General features: G+C 43.6%; 1 protein-coding gene across 1 annotated transcript in view; it reads left to right on the top strand.

The window, feature by feature from the left end:
• igf2bp3 (insulin-like growth factor 2 mRNA binding protein 3) overlaps positions 1-22525 on the top strand; it is a 178252-nt gene that overhangs the window by 43979 nt on the left and 111748 nt on the right. The window contains exon 3 of the mRNA XM_063069409.1: positions 14055-14103. Coding sequence (XP_062925479.1) covers positions 14055-14103 — 49 coding nt within the window. The remainder of the gene's footprint in view (positions 1-14054; positions 14104-22525) is intronic.

Genomic DNA, 22525 nt, shown 5'->3' with positions numbered 1-22525 from the left:
TTCCCCTGCACAAACCACTGTCACCTTGCTCTGTCTTAATTCTGTAGTAGATCTAGTGTTGCACTCTCTCTAGTTGGAACTTATGTGTACTGATCAAGGAAACGTTTTGAACACACTTGACAAACTCTGTCCCATCCTTTTTCAGTATGGGAATCCTAGTCGATAGGTGGAAAGTTAAAATTGCCTACTATCACTACTGTATGTTTCTTACACCAGTGTGTGATCTCTACAGATTTGCTCCTATAAATCCAGCAGACTGTTGAATTGTGTTTTTTTTCCCTCAATTCTACCCATAAAGCCTCACTAGACAAGTTCTCCAATCTGTCCTGATTGAGCTCTTCCGTGGCCTTTTACCCTAACTAATAAAGCCACCCCTCCCCTTAATCCCTCCCATTCTCTATGTCCAAAACAACAGAACCCTGGAATATTGATCTACCAGTGCTGCCCCTCCTGCAGCCAAGTCCCACTAAGGCTACAATGTCATCATTTCACATGCTGACTTATGCCCTGAGCTCATCCCCCTTTCCTACAATATTCCATTGAAATATAAGTAGCTGAGAACATAAGTCCCAACATTTTGATCCCTGAGTTTGTATATAGGTTTAATAATGTTCTCCATGATCACTTCACTATCTCTTCTGGTGCTCTGGTTCCCCTCCTATTGTAACTTGTTTAACTGCCCCCGTGCAGTACTAGCAGCCCTTCCTGTTCGGATATTAGTTGCCCTCCAGCTCAGGTGTAAACCGTCCCTCCTGTACAAGTTCCATCTTCCCTGGAAGAGAAGCCAATGGTACCAAAATCTGAAGCCCTCCTTTGTACACCAACTCCTGAGCCATGTGTTAAACTTGAATAATCTTCCTATTTCTGGCCTCACTAGTGTAGCCCCCCCGGCCACCCTCTGGGTCGCTCAGCTCGCTGTCGTCCAGGGAAACAGCCCTTGGCCCTGCCAAACTGGGTAATTAGTTTGTGTGGATGCTGTGTGATGTACCCCACCCCACCCAAATAACAGACAACACACCAGATAGGATTAAATGATTTACAGTTTATAGATATTACTGGAACTATATAATTAATAGAAAATAAAATATAAAAGGAAAATAAAAGGTGCCACACTTATCAAAGTTAAATCTCTTCGTGCACAAAACAGTTGGAGCTCAGGACCCTTCTTCTTCACCCTGCGACCCCTCGGACCACCTCGACCGGCCGCCTGGGACCAACAACGGTGGTCGACCAGACGCTCCACACGAGTCCGTCTCCGTCTCCTCTTCTCGCCGAACGCCCTGCTCGTGGTCCAACCCTGTTAGTGGACATCACAGCACCTGGTCCATCCTCTGTCTCTCTCTCCCGCCTTCTGCCCCAAAACCCCGCGCATACAATATCTCAGATACACCAAAACCATAACTATCCCAATTGGTTCGTAACATATTCTTATCATACTCTAACCCAAAACAAGCTGCTAGCGCAAGAACTTTCTCAGCGTTTAACATAACAAAGAAGCATTCCCAAGTATAACATAACAAAGAAGCCATTTTAATTAGCCTACGCAGTAACATAAAAGACGAAACCCCCTTACACTAGCATGTAGCATGTGGCAACAGTCCTGATATCGCAACCCTGGATGTCCTGCTCTTTAACTTAGCACCTAACTCCCTAAACTCACTTTGCAGAACCTTGTCACTCATCCCACCCACGTCATTGGTAGCTACATGGACCGCAATCTCTGGCTGCTCATCCAGCCACTTAAGAATGCTGTAGGCTCCATGCAAGATGTCTCTGACCATCGCACCTGGGAGACAACGTACCATCTGGGAATCTTGTTCTCATCCTCTGAACCTCCTTTGTTCCCCGAACTAAAAGTCCCCTATCTCCACAGCGTGCCTCTTCTCCGCCCCTCCCTTCTGAATCACAGTCAGACTCTGTGTTGGAGTCTGCTGTGACTTTCCTCTGCTAGGTCATTTCCTCCACCACCCTCCCTCCCCCCTCCACACCCCCCCCCCCCCATATCTAAAGCAGTATACCTGTTGAGGGAAATATCCAGAGGGGTTCTCTGCTTTGGCTGCATATCCTCATTCCCCCTCCTGATGGTCACCCAGTTACCTGTGTCCTGCACTTTGAGTGTGACTACTTCTCTGTATGCCCTGTCTATCAAACCATCTGCCTTGGGAATGATCTGGAGTTCATCCAGTTCCAGCTCCAACTCTTTAATGCAGTTTGTTAGAAGCTGCAGCTGGATTCACTTCTTGCAGGTGTGGTCATCTGTCACCCTGCCTTCCCACATCCGCACGAGGAGCATTCCACTAGATGATCTTGTGGCACAGATGGAGATTGGCAAGTATGGCATTGTGGCTGAAAGAAGAGCTTAATGTTGAAGGATGTGCACTGTATTGAAAGGACAGTCAGGTAGGCAGAGAGGGTGGAGTGGCTCTGTTGGTTAATAAGTGAAATCAAATCCTTAGAGGTGACATGGGATAGGAAGATGTAGAACCTTGTGGGTAGTGTTAAGGAACTGCAAGGATATAAACTCCCTGATGAAGTTACGAATGCTGCTCTGGACAGTATCCAGGATGTGGGTTACAACTTACAATGGGAGATAGAGGAAAGAAAATCATGTAAAATGGGCAATGTTACAATAAGGATGGGGAATTTCAATATGCAGGTAGATTGGAAAAATCAGGTTGGTGGAGGATCCCAAGAGGGAATTTGTAGAATGTCTGTGAGATGGCTTTTATAGCAGCTTGTGGTTGAACCCACAAGGGGAATGGAAATTCTGGATTGGGTGATTATGTAGTGACACAGAATTGAGCTTGAGGTAAAGGAGCCCTTGGGGGCCAGTCATCATAACATAATAGAAATCCCCCTGCAGTTTGAGAGGGAGAAGCAAAAGTCAGGTGTGTATCAGTATTATAGTGGAGTAAAGGGAATTAGAAGTATGAGAGAGGAGCTGGCTGAAACTGATTGGAAGGGATGACAGAAGGACAGCAATGGCTGCTGTTTCTGAGGGAAGTTGAGAAATTACAGGATGGTTGCATCCTGAAGATGAAGTACTGTACTCCAAAGGCAGGATGATGCAACTGTTGGCTAACAAGAGAAGTCAAAGACAACATAAAAGCCAAAGAGGGAACATATAATAGAGCGAAAATTAGTGGGAAGTCAGAAGATTGGAAAGCTTTTAAAAACCACCAGAAGGCAACGAAAAAGCTATAAGGAGCGAAAAGATGAAATATAAAGGTAAGCTAGCCAGTAATATCGAAGAGGATACCAGAAGTTTTTTTTTCTAGATATATAAATAATAAAAACGATGTGAGAGTGGATATTGGACTGCTGGAAAATGACACTGGAGAGGCAGTAATGGAGGGTAAAGAAATGGCTGAAAAAATTATTTTAAAATATAAATTAGATGTATTTTAAAATAAGTATTTTGCGTCGTCTTCACTGTGGCAGACAGTAGCAGTTTGCCAGAAATTCAAGAGTGTCAGGGGAGGTTGGGTGCAGAAGTGAGTGTAGTTGCTATTACTATGAAGAAAGTGCTTGGGAAGCTACAGGTCTGAATGTAGGTTAGTCAGCTAGACCAATGGACTACACCCCTGGTTGCAGAAAGAATTGGCTGAAGAGATTGTGGTGGCATTAGTAATGATTTTTCAAGAATCACAAGAATCTGGAATGTTTCCCGGGAACTGAAAAATTACGAATGTCACCCTACTCTTCAAGAAGAGGAGGCAGAAGAAAAAAAAATCGTAGGTCACTTAGTCTGACTTCAGTGGTTGGGAAGATGGAGTCCAAATGCACCTCAAAGACGTGTGGTTATCGCCCTGCTCTGCTCTGCTCTGCTCTGCCCTGCCCTGCCCTCACAATTAAATGGCTCAGCACAGCTCAATGGCATCTATACATTTTGTAATGGTTGTCACCTTTTGAAGATGTCCTGGATGCTGAGGGGACTAGTGCCCATGATGGAGCTGACTGGGTTTACAACTTTCTGCAGCTTATTTTGTGCCCCCCCTCCCCCCCAATACCAGGAATTGACTACTCTCCATAATATATCTACAGAGATCTATGAGTGTCTTTGGTGGCGTAGCAAGTCGTCTCAAAACCTAATGAAATATAGCCACTATCAATATGTTGGGCCCAGGATAGATCCTCAGAAATGTTGACACCCAGGAATTTGAAACTGCTCACCCGTTCCACGTCAGATCCCTCTGAAGACTGGTGTGTGTTCCTTCAACTTCTGCTCCCTGGTCCATAATCAATTCCTTAGACTCGCTGACATTGAATGCAAAGTTATTGCTGTCTCACCACTCAACTAGCTAACTTATCTCCCTCCTGTGTGCTTCCTTGTCAACATCAGAAATTATGCCAACAATATTTGCACTGTCAGTAAATTTATAGAAAATACTCCCTTCTCATTGCTACCATCAAGGAGGTCTGAAAATGGGTGCGCACATAATGATTCAGGAATAGTTTCTTCTCTGCCATCAGATTTCTGAATGGACAATGAACACTACCTCAGTATTTATTTTTTTCTTCTCTTTGCATTAGTTATTTAATTTTTCCATATTGTACTTTATAGTTTTATGTATTGGAATATACTGCTACAAAACAACAAGTTGCACAACATATGCCAGTGATACTAAACCTGATTCTGATTATGGATGTGGTTTGGGGGTATTTGGAGGCACATGACAAACTGGGCCAAAGTCAGCATGGTTTCCTTAAGGAAAAATCTTGCCTGACAAACTTGTTGGAACTTTGAGGAGATAGCAGACAGGATTGACAAAGAATCAGTTAATGCTTGGATTTTCAGATGGCTTTTGACAAGGTGCCACACATGAGGCTGCTCGTGTAAAAACCCTTGGTATTACAGGAAAGATACTGGCATGGATGGAAGATTAACTGACTGGCAGGAGGCAAAGTGGGGAATAAAAGTGGCTGCTAATGACTAGCAGTGTTCCACAGGGGTCAGTATTGGGACTGCTTTTCAAGTTGTATATCAATGATTTGGGTGATGGAATTGATGGCAACAGATTGGGGGAATGGGCAGAGAAGTGGCAGATAGAATATAGTCTAGGGAAGTGTGTGATCATGCATTTTGGTGGAAGGAATAAAGGTGTGGACTAATTTCTAAATGGGGAGAAAATTCAAAAATCAGAGGTGCAAATGGACTTGTAGAGTCCTCATGTAGAATTCCCTAAAGGTTAACTTGCAGATTGGAGTCAGTGGTAAAGAAGGCAAGTGCAATGTTGGCATTTATTTTGAGAGGACTAGAACATAAAAGCAAGGATATAATGCTGAAGCTTTATAAGACATTTGGTCAGACCACACTTGGAGTATTGTGAGCAGTTTTGGGCCCCTTATCTAAGATGTGCTGGTTTTGGAGAGAGTCCAGAGGAGGTTCATGGGAATGATCCCAGGAATTAAAGTGTTAACATACGAGGAGTGTTTAGTGGCTCTGGGCCTGTACTCGCTGGTGTTTAGCAGAATGAGAGGTGATCTAATTGAAGCCCATTGAATATTGAAAGGCCCATATAAAGTGGATATGGAGAGGATGTTATCTATAGTGGGGAAGTCATGTAGCAGGGTGCACAGCCTCAGGATAGAGGGATGTCCGTTTAGAACAGAGTTGTGGAGTAATCTGTAGCCAGAGGGTGGTGAATCTGGAATTCATTGCCACAGATGGTTGTGCAGGCCAAGTCATTGGGCAGTTTTGAGATGGATGTTGATATTTTCTTGATTGTTCAGTGTGTCAAAGTTTACAGGGAGAGGCAGGAGAATGGGGTTAAGAAGGATGATCAGCCATTATGACTTGATTGGCCAAATGGCCTAATTCTGCTCCTCTGTCTCGTGGTCTAAGTAAAGAAGATGGAAAGGGTTTGGCTGCCTTTTAGTTGTCAGACTTTTGAAATTTCTGAGAGTATTTCTGAGCAATCCTATTAAGCTTCCAATCGAAGTTGAGCACTGAAATATTGGGGAAGATGTTGGTACAGTGGGGTTTGTTGGAGTGTGGAGATTGGTGCAGCAGGAGCTAGTTGGTGCGGTGGGATTGGTTGATTTATGCACTGAGGTGGTGCTTATCACCATGGAAACAATTAGGCTTTAGTATTACCATTTCTGATTATTGAATAATACTTTCCTGCCCAAATCTGGAAGTCACCTGGGTCTTTTTGCAAGCACATACATATTGCTTTATCTAAGGCATAATGAATGGATACTGGTGGGCGTATGTCATGAGCGAAGGCCAGAAATATTCTATTTCTAACTACGAGGTTGTGTTGAAACAGATAAGATTGGACCTTAGTAACTTGCCCAAGTATCCTCAGAAATGATGAGTAAACTGTCAAAGCATGCTGAATATAATTCTAACAAAGGGTGCACCTCTTCGTATCAGTTTTTAAATTTTCTAGAGCATGGCAAAGGGCACTTGGTCATACTGTGCCTGGACCCACATCTTTACTGCTAGCACTCTGTTCTTTGCTCGATGCTCACACCAAGTGGTTATGTGGAAACTTAGCTGAGCAGCACTGAGGTAATGAGCAATGAGAGCTATCAGTAGACAGATGGTCTGGGCTGGCTTTGACTTGAACTTTGTGGATGGCATTAAACTAGCAACTTTTACATTATTTTAGCTTAACTGGAAGAGTGGAGAGTAGCTGTGGTGCTCACATTCTTATTATGGTCAGATTGAGGTCTGTGATCCTGTTTCTATCCATCAGCCTTGGCAGCTACTTGATGTTACATGGGACAAGTCAAAAGGTTGAGGATAGTGTGGTGGTGGAGACTATGATAAGAGACTGGAGAATTATTCATCGGCTCTTGGCTGAAGTAGGAAATATTTTTAGCTTTGTCTCTTGGCATCCTTGCTGTGCTCTTGTGGAGAAAAGAATCTTTTCATGTTAGATGTTTTAATTGCCAGTCAGATGCCAGGTGGTGGTGTTTGCCAGAAGTCTAACTCTCTTTTAAATTTATTGGCATTATCAATAGCAAATCAGTAGGGAAACTGGGAGTGATGGTCAGAAACCCCATCCACACCTTGTGGAGAGTAACAGGTACAGGTGTCCCCCGCTTTACGCCACTTCGCTTTTACGAAAGACCTACATTAGTACCTGTTTTCGCTAACCGAAAGAAATCCAAAGAGGATTTTTGCTTTTACGAGAAAAGGCACCCGCTTTAAACTTGTGTTTACCCCAAGAAAGACTACCATGACCATGAAGCCTTGCTTGGGCAGGTGTGTGTGCATGCGTGTACGTGCCAGTTTTTTCCCCCACAAATCTGTTTTGGCTAAATCTTCCCGATTCTGATAAGTGAAACTACACTGGGTCCATACACTATTTCTACTTTATATAGGCTGTGTATTTATCATATATTCCTGCTTTTACTATATGTTAGTGTTATTTTAGGTTTTATGTTGGGCACGTGGCCAAGTGGTTGAGGCATTGGACTAGCGACCTGAATGTTGTGAGTTCGAGCCCCAGCCTAGGCAGTGTGTTGTGTCCTTGAGCAAGGCACTTAATCACACATTACTCTGGGACGACGCTGGTGCCAAGCTGTATGGATCCTAATGCCCTTCCCTTAGACAACATTGGTGTCGTGGAGAGGGGAGACTTGCAGCATGGGCAACTGCCGGTCTTCCATACAACCTTGCCCAGGCCTGTGCCCTGGAGAGTGAAGATTTTCCAGACGCAGATCCATGGTCTCGCAAGACTAACGGATGCCTATTCTTCTTTAGGTTTTATGTGCTATTTGGTATGATTTGGTAGTTTTTTTTAGGTCTAGGAACACGGGAAAATTTTTTTCCCATATTAATGGTAATTGCTTCTTTGCTTTATGCCATTTCGGCTTACGAAAGGTTTGATAGGAACGCTCTACTTTCGGTTGCAGGGGAAACCTGTATTACGTTGCAGAGTATTGTGTGTTATACCTTCTGGTTTAAGATGGTGCTGATGAAGTACAGTGACTTGCTGGCAGCAAAAACAACGATTAATCACACTTTCTCTTGAAAACTATCACTGCAATCGATGGCCTGTACTTGCCTTTCGGAGTCGAGCCTTTGAACTGCCTGTATGACCTGGCATTTTCGGGATGTGAACTAAAGTCTCAAAGGTTCAGGAAGGTTTTGGTGTGTATGAGCCGGATTGAGGTGGCATAGCAAGGCCCGGGCCCATGAGCAACCAGTTTGGCTGCTGGTGCAGACTTGGAGATTCGAAGTGGGGGCGAGGCACAGTCGAGGTGATGGGATCTGGGGCCGAGAGTGAGGAACAAACGGAGGTTTGATCAGTTTAAGCAGGCCGTATTGGAAAGGTCAGGTATGGGCTGAATCGAGACCGCGAGAGCTGGCCCGAGAGCAAGGAATGGCCTGCTGTTGGGCCAATTTAAGCACTGGGCCAGACTGAAAAGGATAGTATGTTGAAGCTGAAGACGAGGGATGGGCCAGTGTTCAGCTCGTTGCTCTGCACTGAACTGAGGCTGTGGCCTGTAATTATTGCCAGCTTGCTCTAAGTACTTGAGCAGTCCAGAACTATTCGCTGGTTCACCATGCACTGAGTTCACATCTTCCAAAATTGAGGCTGCTTTCTGTATAGAATGTGCTGCAGCAACTTGCCAGCCATTTTCATCAGTATCTTCCAAACCCATTACCTTTTGTATCTGAGTTTAATTTTTGTTTCTTGTTGTCTTCACAATGCTACGTCCTACAGCAGCTGCTCAGGGAATTGCACCAGTTCTTCAGTGGCAACTAGGAAGTTGTAATAACTGCTAGCCTTGCTAGTGATGACTACATCACAAAGAAAAAGTTCACAATAAATGTACCCATGATTAATTAGAAAAACAACTGACACATTCTTATATCAACTCAATTAACCAAAGCCACCCACTCGTTTTCTAGATTGGATGCACTTTTGATCTTTCTCTCACTATGTCTAACCTAACAACCTCCTCAAACAATTGTATTTTAATATTTCCTGGGACAAAATAATCCTTTCACTTCCTTTCTTTGTATCCATTTTGAAACATCAGCTTCTCAATTTTATGTTTTTTAATGTATCCTGAAGTGACTTTTCAAAAGTACGATGCATTGAAGATGGTTTTAAGCCACATAGTATCGAACTTAAAAACAAAAATTGCAACTTTGTAGCCATCTGTTTATGTAGATTAGTTTAAAAAATTGATGTAAATACAATGTGTTGTTTAGTCATACATTTTCCCTAACTTGCTTTGATTTGAAGGCCCCTGCAAACACTGATGCTTGCATACAAAATATTAACTATTATCGTCTAGGTACTTTTCTGTGGTGAATTATTTCATGAGCTAAGTAGTAAGCATGTTTGGAATTTGGGAAATAGATTGCAGTATCATAAGGTTCAGTGAATTTCAATGTAAAATTCAAAGGCTTTTTCTGAAACAAATTGACCTAGGACAAAGGTCAGAATTTGGTATTCAAAACAGCGATGATAAATTCTATTTTCCTTAATATTAAATGATTATAAAGAACCAAAAATATGATGCAGGAGGAACACGGATATTTCACTGCTACTTTTCATTTTCCTGAATGGTGAGTCGGTGTGTGTGTTGCTCTGGATTTCCAACATGTGCAGTGTTTATTGTTTTCTGGACTTGGTTTCAGATTTTGCTTTTAAACTTTCTCTTTATTATTTGGTTGAGAATATTTTAAGAATTCCTGGCTTTTTAAATTTTTGGTCATCTGTTTTACAGAATGGTTATACTTCATTTTTGTTTCAGAAAAATTGGTCTGTCTTCAGATTCTGGCTCATTTGGCTGTTCATTGTTTAAATTCTATCGAAGTGTATCTGTATTGCAATAAATTGCATTAAAATTTTAAATAGAGGTGTCATGATCTGTAATTTAAATCACATCTTCAAAATGGTGAAATTATTTAGCGTTCTAGCACTTCAGTATGTTTGGGCACAAAATTTAGTAACCATACATTGTGAAATAGTCACACGAGGAAATCTGCAGATGCTGGAATTTCAAGCAACACATAAAAGTTGCTGGTGAACGCAGCAGGCCAGACAGCATCTATAGGAAGAGGTACAGTCAACATTTCAGGCCGAGACCCTTCGTCACGGCTAACTGAAAGAAGAGCTAGTAAGAGATTTGAAAGTGGGAGGGGGAGATCTGAAATGATAGGAGAAGACAGGAGAGGGAGGGATGGAGCCAAGAGCTGGACAGGTGATTGGCAAAAGGGATATGACAGGATCATGGGACAGGAGGCCTAGAGAGAAAGAAAGGGGGGGAACCCAGAGGATGGGCAAGGTGTATAGTGAGAGAGACAGAGGGAGAAAAAAGAGTGAGAATTAAAGAATGTGTATATAAATAAATGATGGGGTACGAGGGGGAGGTGGGGCAGTAGCGGAAGTTTGAGGTCAATGTTCATGCCATCAGGTTGGAAGCTGCCTGGTTGGAATATAAGGTGTTGTTCCTCCAGCCTGAGTGTGGCTTCATCTTTGCAGTAGAGGAGGCTGTGGATAGACATATCAGAATGGGAATGGGACGTGGAATTAAAATGTGTGGCCACTGGGAGATCCTGCTTTCTCTGGTGGACAGAGCGTAGGTGTTCAGCGAAATGATCTCCCAGTCTGCGTCGGGTCTCGCCAATCTATAGAACCCCATCCATCATTTATTTATATACACACATTCTTTTTTTTTCTCTCTCTCCTTTTCTCCCTCTGTCCCTCTGACTATACCCCTTGCCCATCCTCTGGGTTCCCTCCTTCCCCCTTTTCTTTCTCCCTAGGCCTCCTGTCCCATGATCCTCTCATATCCCTTTTGCCAATCACCTGTCCAGCTCTTGGCTCCATTCCTCCCCCTCCTGTCTTCTCCTATGATTTTGGATCTCCCCCTCCCCCTCCCACTTTCAAATCTCTTACTAGCTCTTCCTTCAGTTAGTCCTGACGAAGGGTCTCTGCCTGAAACATCAACTGTATTACTACTTATAGATGCTCTCTGGCCTGCTGCGTTCACCAGCAACTTTTATGTGTGTTGATTGTGAAATGGTCAGTTTCTTTCTGTTCATAAATGAGACATATCTGCTCTGTGGAAATGCATTGTTGGTTGAAATGTTTGATTGTTCCAATAGTGTTTTAACATTATGGTTAAATATGATTTGCCAAAAATGAATACTAATTTGGTTTTGAATAGTTGTGTTCTGTATAACATAGCTCAATAAGAATTTGAGTCAGAATAGCTGAAGTTAACATAAACTAGATATTTTATACATTTGAAATGCTGTTCTAAGTTATGGTTTCTGAAGGTGTAATTTTCAGATGAGATTATATCACACGTCATTTGAATGCTGTTAGAATTTTCTTTCTTCCATCAGCCTATCCCAACCTATGCTCTTACTTTGTGTTGCCACCACCTAAACTGACCCTTCCTGAAGTGAGCCAAGAATCGGTCAATTTTAAACAATTGCAGTGGTGGTGGTGGGAGGGAGGGGGTTGTTGGTAAAGTCTTTTTTTTAGCAAAACCTCCTATGGCATGAAACCCTGTCCAACATCAATTGTCAAATTTCAAGCATTGGTCGGCTTGCTGGCAAATGGCATTTAGAGAGAGGAAACTTGCTAAATGACCGAGATCTAAAATGCATTTTGTGTCGCTACTTACAACTGGTGTCACCACAATGTGCACACGTCGTCCATCATGTGCAGGTGATGAGCAATAGATTATACTACAAATTTCTGCAGGTAATAGGTATGAATATAATTAGATATTGGGTTTAAAGAGTGGATGGGGAAAACATTTGTGGTGACCCAGGTTCTGGCACACAACCGCGACAGATGGAACAGACGGGTGCAAAGCTTGTCTTGATGGCGTCCCAACGGCTCCACCAGGAGCTAAGGGCGCAAGGAAGGAAGGATTGGGTTTCTGCAGGAATCATTTGTGTAGCAGCAATGGATGTATCTCTTTTGTGTTCAAAGCAAAATACTCATTTCCTTGTAAAGCTGCCCAGTGGAATGGATTGTATCAGCCATCTCCTTTTTGGAATGATGGGAATGGATTTGCAGGAATGAATTTTGTCAGCTATCTTCTTGGGTTGATGGGAGTGGGATTGCAGAAGTAACAAGGGGTTATGGCATACTTTGGTTTATAAATAGATGAGAGGGTTGCTTGTAAAAACTTAAAATTAATTCCAAATGATTATAAATGCAGTGAGCACATTTGTGTGCCCCTGATCATTTTAATCTTTCTGTATTTGAAACAAAAAGCTCATGATTTGGTTATAAATCCCTAGTGATGTTTTGGATCATGGGGTAAATACTGATGTCATTAGTAACTAGAATTCTTGGAAAGGTTATAAGACTGTAAGATATAGGAGTAGAATTAGACCATTTGACCCATCGACTCTGCCCCATCATTTCCTTGTGGCTGACCCAATTTTCCTCTCAGCCCCAATCTCTTGCCTTCTTCCCATATCCCTTCATGCCCTGACCAATCAAGAAACTATCAGCCTCTGCCTTAAATGTACATAAAGACTTGGCCTCCATAGCTCCCTGTGGCAAAGAATTCCACAGACTCGCTGCTCTCTGGCTAAAGAGATTCTTCCTCCTCTTTGTTCCAAACAGATGCCCCTCTATTCTGAGGCTCTGCCATCTGGTCTTGGACTCTCCCACCATAGGAAACATCCTCTCCACTTCCACTCTATCAAGGCCTTTCACCATTCGATAGGCTTCAATTAGGTTCCCCCTCATTCTTCTGAATTCTAGTGAATACAGGCCCAGAGCCATCAAATGCTCTTCATATAACAAGCCATTCAATCCTGGAATCATTTTTGTGAACCTCTTTTGAACTGTCTCCGGTTTCAGCACATCCTTCCTAAAATAAGGGGCCCAAAACTGTTCACAGTACTCCAAGTGAGGCCTCACCAGTGCTTTATAAAGTTTCAACATTGCATTTGCCTTCCTCACCATAGATTCAACCTAGAAATTAACCTTTAGGGAATTGTAAAGGATTCCCAAATCCCTTTGTACCTCAGTTTTTTGTATTCTCTCTCCACTTAGCAAATAGTCAACCCTTTCCGTCAGAGTGCATATCTATACACTTCCTGACACTGTATTCCATCTGCCTTTTCTTTGCCCATCCTCCTAAAGTATCGAAGTCCTTCTGTATCCTCTCTACTTCCTCAAAACTACCTTCCCCTCCACCTGTCTTCATATCGTCTGCAAACTTTTCAACAAAGCCATCAATTCTGTCATCCAAATCATAGACTTGTATATAATGTTCAAAGAATTCCAACAGATTTGTCAGGCAAGATTTTCCCTCGAGGAAACCATGCTGACTACAGCCTATTTTATCAGGTGCCTTCAAGTACCCTGAGACCTCATCCTTAAGAATCGACTTCAACATCTTCCCAAGCACTGAGGTCAGAATAACTGGCCTGTAGTTTCCTTTCTTCTGCCTCTCTCCCTTCTCGAAGAGTGGAGTGATATTTGCAAATTTCCAGTCTTTCAGAACCATTCCATGATCCTTTCTGCCACCTCTTTCAGAACCCTGGGGTGTACACCATCTGGTCCAAGTGACTTGTATACCTTCAGACCTTAGTTTTCCCCAAGAACCTTCTCTCTAGTTATGGTAACTTAATTAGGATAAGGGTTATTGTGATGTTGTTCATTGTAAGGAATTAGTTTTGAGTTTTGCAGCTACCTTTTCATGTTTGAATTTGTATTCAGTTTTCTTGTTAGTTTTTATATGCAAATAGCTTGAGTTGCCTTTGGTCCTTTACTTTGTGAAATCTTTTGACATCTTGTCATTTCAGTTTTTACCTGTACTTGAGTGCTGTGAGGTAACTGTAGATGGATTGTATACCTACGATGCTTTTCTGTGTTTTGGCCTGGAAAATGCTGCATGGAGTTGGGAATTTTGTTGATATTGTTTAGTAGCGGTATCACAGAATGAGCTTTTGTTTGGGACTATATTGTAAAAGATGATGTAGGTGGGCCAGGAGTTGAGACTTTAATCTTAATGTCAGTATTTATTTTGGAGCCACTGTGGGGGAAGTGTATTCACTTAATTCTTTGATTTCATAAATTACCTTTCCATTCTTTTCACAGAAGTCGGAAACTCCAAATCAGGAATATTCCCCCTCACCTGCAGTGGGAGGTAAGTGGATCATTACTAGAATGTGTTTAGTAGAATTTGATGTTAGACTACTTCCCTCTTGCCTGCCTTTGTGCAAGTACAGAATGTGAACACTACAAACGGACACCAGGAAGATTTAAAGGTAGGTTTAAAAGTGCACCCACCTCCCTCTCCCCAGTGGTAGTTCCAGTATCTATCCAAGGACTAAAATTGTTCATCGATAAAAGGTTGAGGGCAGTAAGATGTGTCCTGGGAAATAATTATTCAAAGGCTTCTGTAAGTTGCTGGAGGGAGATAATCAAGTCTGTGCATGATGGCCTTGCCAGGAGTGAAATTTCTCCAGATTTCATTGTCTCCAGGGTTCCATGGGAACACTTCCTTGCTGAGGAAAGGATGGAAGGAAATGAATCTGAGCTAGGGGAGTGTGAATTCAGAGGTGATTTTTGTGTGGCCAAGAGGTGCATTCTTGGCTACGGTGAAACCTTTTGAAAAGGGGGTTGATAATATTGAACTTGGCCTTGTGTGCCAGGTTTGCAGCTCTTAGACTGTTTTGTCATTTGGATTTGAAGCAGGCCAATACTGGGGGCGCGAACTCACCTATACTGGTTTATCAGGTGTCCATTCTGAGTATCTGGCGACAGCTGTGTGATGCACATCAGTAGCCATGAACAACTGCTTCCATTGACTACTTTTACTCTCAATCCTTTCGCTGCTTCACACACATTCTTTCACCTAGCCTCAGTCCTCCTTGCCGTTTCCTCCTGTATATTCTGTTTCTTTTCTCTTGGTGCATCTTTCAGGTTTCTAAATTTTATTTAGAGATGGTGTTGACAGACTCTTCCAGCCCTTTGAGCGGCACTGCCCAGTAACCCACTGTTTTAACCCAAGCTTAATCGCAGGACAATTTACAATGACCAATTAACCTACTACCTGGCATGTCTTTGGACTCTGGGAGGAAACCACATGGTCACAGGAAGAACATGTAAGCTTTCTTACAGAGGACACTGGGATTGATCTCTCATTGCCGATGCTCTGAGCTGTGATAGCACCATGACTTGAAGCAGGTAGCCAACAGTACTGCAGAGTTCAGTGTAATGAGTGATTTTTAAAAAAAAATTTTTGATTAAATATTAATGGTTTGGATTTGAGAGGGGTGACAGTGTAGCAGTTAATGTAAAACTTTACAGCAGCAGTTGTAAGATTGGGGTTCAATTCCCGCTGCTGTCTGTAAGGAACTTGTACCACCTTCCTGTGACCACATGGGTTTCCCCTCTCAGTCCAAAGGAGTAGGGGCTTGGGTTAGTGAGTTGTGGGCGTGTACGTTAGCACCAGAACTGTGCTGGGACTTGGCTAACGCCCAGCACATCCTTAGACTGTGGCTGTTAACACAAATGAAACATTTCACTGTATATGCTGATGTGCACATGACAAAAATAATCTTCCCTTCCTGTGCCTGCACACCAGCCCTTTGTGTTTTCTATGCTGTGACCCCAGATCCCCTTGTATAGCAATATCTTGTGCTGACTCCATTTGAAAGGGCAAGCAACAATGGAGGATCCCGCCCTTGCTCCTAAGGTTCCTCCTCCCATGAGGGAGAAAGCTACATAGCATCCATGCCGGGACCACCAGACTCACAGTCACTTTCCCCAAGCAGTAAGGCTGATCATGATCAACACCTCTCACCACTAACTCACCCCTTTATATCCACCACCCCTGCTTTATTATTTCAAGTCAAGTTGCTTTTTATTGTCACTTCAACCATAAACTGCTGGTACAGTACCCAGTAAAAATGAAACAACGTTCCTCCAGGACCTTCATGCTACATGAAACAACACAAAACTACACTAGACTATGTGAGACAGCACAAGGCTACACTAGACTATGTAAAACAACACAAAAACTACACTAGACTACAGATCTACACAGGGCTACATAAAGTGCACAAAACAGTGCAGGGCAGTACAATAAATAATAAACAGGGCAATAGCACAGTAGAGGAAAAGGGCTTTGCCCAGTGACCAGTCCGGACAGCGGAAGTTTTGACAGGAGAGGATTTCACTTGGATCCACTGCCCAGCTCAAAAAGCCAGCAGTGGGTTGCTACAGTGAAAAAGCTTTCACCGGCGACCAATCAGTGTATGAGATAGATTAGCAAGAGCAAAGTAAAGGAAGGTGGGGGCAAGTGCAGTGGCCATTGTCTGAGTGGACAGAGTCAGTGGTGATCTTGAGACACAGGAGCAGAATCTGGCCCATCGAGTCTGCTCTGCTGTTCAATCATGGCTGATCCTTTTTTTTCCCCCTCCTCCTCTACCCCAGTTCCAGGCTTTCTCCCCGTAACCTTTGATGCCATGTCCAATTGAGAACCAATCAATCTCTGCCTTAAATACACCCAGTGACCTGGCCTCCACTGCTGCATGTGGCAACAAATTCCACAAATTCACCACCCTTTGGCTAAAGAAATTTCTCCATCTGTTTTGAATGGACGCCCCTCTGTCCTGAGGCTGTGCCCTCTTGTAGACACTCCCACCATGGAAGACGTCTTTTCCACATCTACTCTGTTTAGGCCTTTCAACATACGAAAGGTTTCAATGAGATTCCCCTCATCCTTCTGAATTCTAGCAAGTACAGACCCATTTGCCATTTTCTTGCCCATTCTCCTGATCTAAGTCTTTCTGCGTCCTACCTGTTTCCTCAATACCACCTGCCCCTCCACTAATCTTTATAAAATCGTTCTTGGGAGTTCCTCGATTCTTCTGCCAAGAGTGGCTTCAGTCATAGAACGCAGAGGAAAGAAAAGGGTTAAGTTTTATTTTCTTCTCAATATCTTCTCAGCTAGTACAGTAGAGATGCCAGACAGGATAGTGGAATGCTCCTCTTGCGGGTTTGTGGGTCCCTGGTGACTACGACTGTGAGAAGTACATCTAGCTGCAGCTTCTATTCATCCATGTTAAGGAGTTGGAGCTGGAACTAGATGAAGTCTGGATCATTCAGGAGGCTGAAGGGGTGATAAATAGGACATAGAGAGGAAGTTGCACCCAAGGTGCAGGACACGGGAGACTGGGTGACAGTTAGGAAAGGGAACATGATTAAGGAGCCAGTGCAGAGTACCCCTGTTGCCATCCCCCTCATCAACAGTTGCATCACTTTTGGATATTGTTGGGGAGGGGCGGTGGTTTGACCTGATGGAGGAAATTCAGTGGTCTGTTGTCTGACACAGAGTCTGGCTGTGTGACTTGGGAAGGAATGGGGGGTGTGGTTGGAAGAGGCACGTTTTGCTGATGGGGATTTATTTGCTAGGGGAATGAACAGGAGGTTCTTTGTGTGAGAATGAGATTCCTAGATGGCATGTTGCCTCCTGGGTGCCAGATTTCAGGATATCTCAGATGACCTCAGCATTAAGTGGCAGGGTGTTCGTGGTCCATGTAGGTACCTAAGACATGGGTAGGAAGAGTGACAAGGTTCTGCACAGGGAGGTCAGGGAGTTGGGTGCTACGTTAAGGAGCAGGAGCTCCAGGGTTATGATCTCAGGATTGCAACCTGTGCCATCTGCGTGTGAGGCCAGAACTAAGAAGATGATACAGTATGATTTGTGGCTAAGGAGTTGGTGTAGGAGGAAGGGCATATCATTGGGCTCTCTTCTAGGGAAGGTGGCACCTGTACAAATGGGATGGTTGGCACCTGAGCTGGAGGGGCACTAATATCTGGCCATTGAACATCTGCAGGACTCTGCTGCAGGTGTTCTAAGACTCGGTGGCCAGCAGTCTGTTCTGCACTGTGAACTGCTGGGGCAGCAGGGTGAGAGCAGTTGACGTCGAGAAGATCGAAAAGCTCGTCAGGAAGGCTGGTTCTGTTCTGGGGTGGAACTGGATTCCCTGGTGGTTGTGTCTGAGAGGAGAATGCTACAGAGCATTATGGACAATCCCTCTCACTGCCCCCCCCCCTCATCAAATGACATACTGGACACACAGATGAGCAATTTTATTAACAGACTGATTCCACAGAGGTGCACCACTGAATGCCACAGGAGATCCTTACTCCTGTGTCTATAAGACTTGACAACTCCTCCTCCTTGTGTATATAAGTATATGGTTTAATTGCCCATCTGTATTTTGCACTATTACTTTTTAATGCATATTTTGTATCCTTTTTCATACCTCAATGCTTACATTTTGTATTTTAAAGTATATATTTCTGACTGAGCAACCTTGCAACAATAGTTTCTTTTGGGATAAATAGTTACCTTATCCTAGTTAATGTTAATGCTGCACGGTGGGGTTTAATCTAGAGTTGCAGAGGAATGGCAACCAGAATGGCAGAACAGCGTGGAGAGGTTGTGGAGGCAGATGTTGGTAAGACCTCCGACAAAGTTAGGAATCAAAACGTTGAACATGGTACGACTAGTGTCCTGAGCTGCCTGTATTTCAATACAAGAAGTATCATAAGAAAGGCGGATGATACTGCTGAAAATGAGGTAGCTGGTTTACAGAGGCAATGTGTAGTGAGGAGAGGCTGTTGATAGGGCAAAATTGCAGTCAGTAGAATGAATTGCAACGTAAAAGGTGGGCAAAATCGAAAAGGGTGAGCACAGGATTGAAGGTGTTGTATTTGAATGTGCACAGTATATGGAATGAGATAGAGGGACTTGTAGCACAATTGCAGATTGGCGGGTATGATGTAGGCATCACTGAATCATGGATGAAAGATAGAAACATAGAAAATAGGTGCAGGAGTAGGCCATTCGGCCCTTCGAGCCTGCACCGCCATTTATTATGATCATGGCTGATCATCCAACTCAGAACCCAGCCTTCCCTCCATACCCCCTGACCCCTGTAGCCACAAGGGCCATATCTAACTCCCTCTTAAACATAGCCAATGAACTGGCCTCAACAGTTTGCTGTGGCAGAGAATTCCACAGATTCACCACCCTCTGTGTGAAGAAGTTTTTCCTAATCTCGGTCCTAAAAGGCTTCCCCTCTATCCTCAAACTGTGACCCCTCGTTCTGGACCTCCCCAACATCGGGAACAATCTTCCCGCATCTAGCCTGTCCAATCCCTTTAGAATCTTATACGTTTCAATCAGATCCCCCCTCAATCTTCTAAATTCCAACGAGTACAAGCCCAGTTCATCCAGTCTTTCTTCATATGAAAGACCTGCCATCCCAGGAATCAATCTGGTGAACCTTCTTTGTACTCCCTCTATGGCAAAGATGTCTTTCCTCAGATTAGGGGACCAAAACTGCACACAATACTCCAGGTGTGGTCTCACCAAGGCCTTGTACAACTGCAGTAGTACCTCCCTGCTCCTGTACTCGAATCCTCTCGCTATAAATGCCAGCATACCGTTCGCCTTTTTCACCGCCTGCTGTACCTGCATGCCCACTTTCAATGACTGGTGTATAATGACACCCAGGTTCCGTTGCACCTCCCCTTTTCCTAATCGGCCACCATTCAGATAATAATCTGTTTTCCTATTTTTGCCACCAAAGTGGATAACTTCACATTTATCCACATTAAATTGCATCTGCCATGAGTTTGCCCACTCACCCAACCTATCCAAGTCACCCTGCATCCTCCTAGCATCCTCCTCACTGCTAACACTGCCACCCAGCTTCGTGTCATCTGCAAACTTGGAGATGCTGCATTTAATTCCCTCATCCAAGTCATTAATATATATTGTAAACAACTGGGGTCCCAGCACTGAGCCTTGCGGTACCCCACTAGTCACCGCCTGCCATTCTGAAAAGGTCCCGTTTATTCCCACTCTTTGCTTCCTGTCTGCTAACCAATTCTCCACCCACACCAATACCTTACCCCCAATACCGTGTGCTTTAAGTTTGCACACTAATCTCCTGTGTGGGACCTTGTCAAAAGCCTTTTGAAAATCCAAATATACCACATCCACTGGTTCTCCCCTATCCACTCTACTAGTTACATCCTCAAAAAATTCTATGAGATTTGTCAGACACGATTTTCCTTTCACAAATCCATGCTGACTTTGTCCGATCATTTCACCACTTTCCAAATGTGCTGTTATCACATCCTTGATAACTGACTCCAGCAGTTTCCCCACCACCGACGTTAGGCTAACCGGCCTATAATTCCCCAGTTTCTCTCTCCCTCCTTTTTTAAAAAGTGGGGTTACATTAGCCACCCTCCAATCCTCAGGAACTAGTCCAGAATCTAACGAGTTTTGAAAAATTATCACTAATGCATCCACTATTTCTTGGGCTACTTCCTTAAGCACTCTGGGATGCAGACCATCTGGCCCTGGGGATTTATCTGCCTTCAATCCCTTCAATTTACCTAACACCACTTCCCTACTAACATGTATTTCACTCAGTTCCTCCATCTCACTGGACCCTCTGTCCCTTACTATTTCTGGAAGATTATTTATGTCCTCCTTAGTGAAGACAGAACCAAAGTAATTATTCAATTGGTCTGCCATGTCCTTAATCCCCATAATCAATTCACCTGTTTCTGTCTGCAGGGGACCTACATTTGTCTTTATCAGTCTTTTCCTTTTTACATATCTATAAAAGCTTTTACAGTCCGTTTTTATGTTCTCCGCCAGTTTTCTCTCATAATCTTTTTTCCCCTTCCTAATTAAGCCCTTTGTCCTCCTCTGCTGAACTCTGAATTTCTCCCAGTCCTCAGGTGAGCCACTTTCTCTGGCTAATTTGTATGCTACTTCTTTGGAATTGATACTATCCCTAATTTCTCTTGTCAGCCACGGGTGCACTATCTTCCTTGATTTATTCTTTTGCCAAACTGGGATGAACAATTGTTGTAGTTCATCCATGCAACCTTTAAATGCTAGCCAAAAGATGATTACAGCTGGGAGCTTAATGTCCAAGGATACACATTGTACCAAAATGGCAGGCAAAAATACAGAGGGGCAGCATTGCTCTGTTGGTCCAAAATGAAATCAAATCATTAGAAGGAGGTGAGGTAGGGTCAGAAGGTGTTGAGTCATTGTGGACAGAGCTAAAGAACTGCAACGATAAAAAGACCCTGATGGGAGTTGTATACAGACCCCCAGACGGTGGTAAGGATGTAGTCTATAAATTACAACAAGAGATGGAAAATGCATGTCAAAAGGGCAATGTTACAATAGTCATGTGGGACTTCCATATATAGGTAGATTGGGAAAATCAAGTTGGTGCTAGATGCCAGCATCGGGTATTTCTGGATTGCCCACGAGATGGCTCTTTAGATCAGTTCATGGTTGAGCCTACTTGGGGATCAGCTATTCTGGATTGGGTGTTGTCCAATGAACTGGAATTGATTAGAGTTTACTGTAAGGAACCCATAAGTGGCAAATGATCATAATGTGATTAAATTCACTCTGAAATTTCGGAGAAGCTAAAGCCAGATGTATCAGTATTACAATGTAGTAAAGGGAATTACAGAGGCATGAGAGTGGAGTTGGCCAGAATTGATTGGAAAAGAACATTGGCAGGGATGATGGCAAAGCAGCAGCAGCTGGCATTTCTGGAAGCAATTCAAAAGGCCCAGGATATATACATCCCAAAGAGGGAGAAGTACTCTAAAGGAAAGATGACATGACTGTGGCTATCAAGAGAAGTCAAAGCCAACATAAAAGCCAAAATAGGGCATATAATAGAGCAAAAATTAGTGGGAAGTTAGAGGATTGGGAAGCTTTTAAAAACCAACAGAAGAGGCTGAGTACAGGGCTACGGTAGGAAACTTTGTCACATGGTGTGAGCAGAATTATCTGCAGCTTAATGTGAAAAAGACTAAGCTGGTGGTAGACCTGAGGAGAGCTAAGGTACCGGTGACCCCTGTTTCCATCCAGGGGGTCAGTGTGGACGTGGTGGAGGATTACAAATACCTGGGGATACGAATTGACAATAAACTGGACGGGTCAAAGAAGACTGAGGCTGTCTACAAGAAGGGTCAGAGCCGTCTCTATTTCCTGAGGAGACTGAGGTCCTTTAACATCTGCCAGACGATGCTGAGGATGTTCTATGAGTCTGTGGTGGCCAGTGCGATCATGTTTGCTGTTGTGTGCTGGGGCAACAGGGTGAGGGTAGCAGACACCAAACTCATTCGTAAGGCCAGTGATGTTGTGGGGATGGAACTGGACTCTCTGACGGTGGTGTCGGAAAAGAGGATGCTGTCTAAGTTGCATGCCATCTTGGACAATGTCTCCCATCCACTACATAATGTACTGGGTGGGCACAGGAGTACATTCAGCCAGAGACTCATTCCACCGAGATGCAACACAGAGCGTCATAGGAAGTCATTCCTGCCTATGGCCATCAAACTTTACAACTCCTCCCTTGGAGGGTCAGACACCCTGAGCCAATAGGCTGGTCCTGGACTTATTTCCTGGAATAATTTACATATTACTATTTAACTATTTATGGTTTTATTACTATTATTTATGGTGCAACTGTAACGAAAACCAAGTTTCCCCCGGG

Source organism: Mobula hypostoma, chromosome 17, assembly GCF_963921235.1.
Source record: "Mobula hypostoma chromosome 17, sMobHyp1.1, whole genome shotgun sequence".
NCBI lineage: Eukaryota > Metazoa > Chordata > Chondrichthyes > Myliobatiformes > Myliobatidae > Mobula > Mobula hypostoma.
The sequence above is the reverse complement of the archived record's forward strand: the minus strand, read 5'-3'. Positions and strand labels throughout refer to the sequence as shown.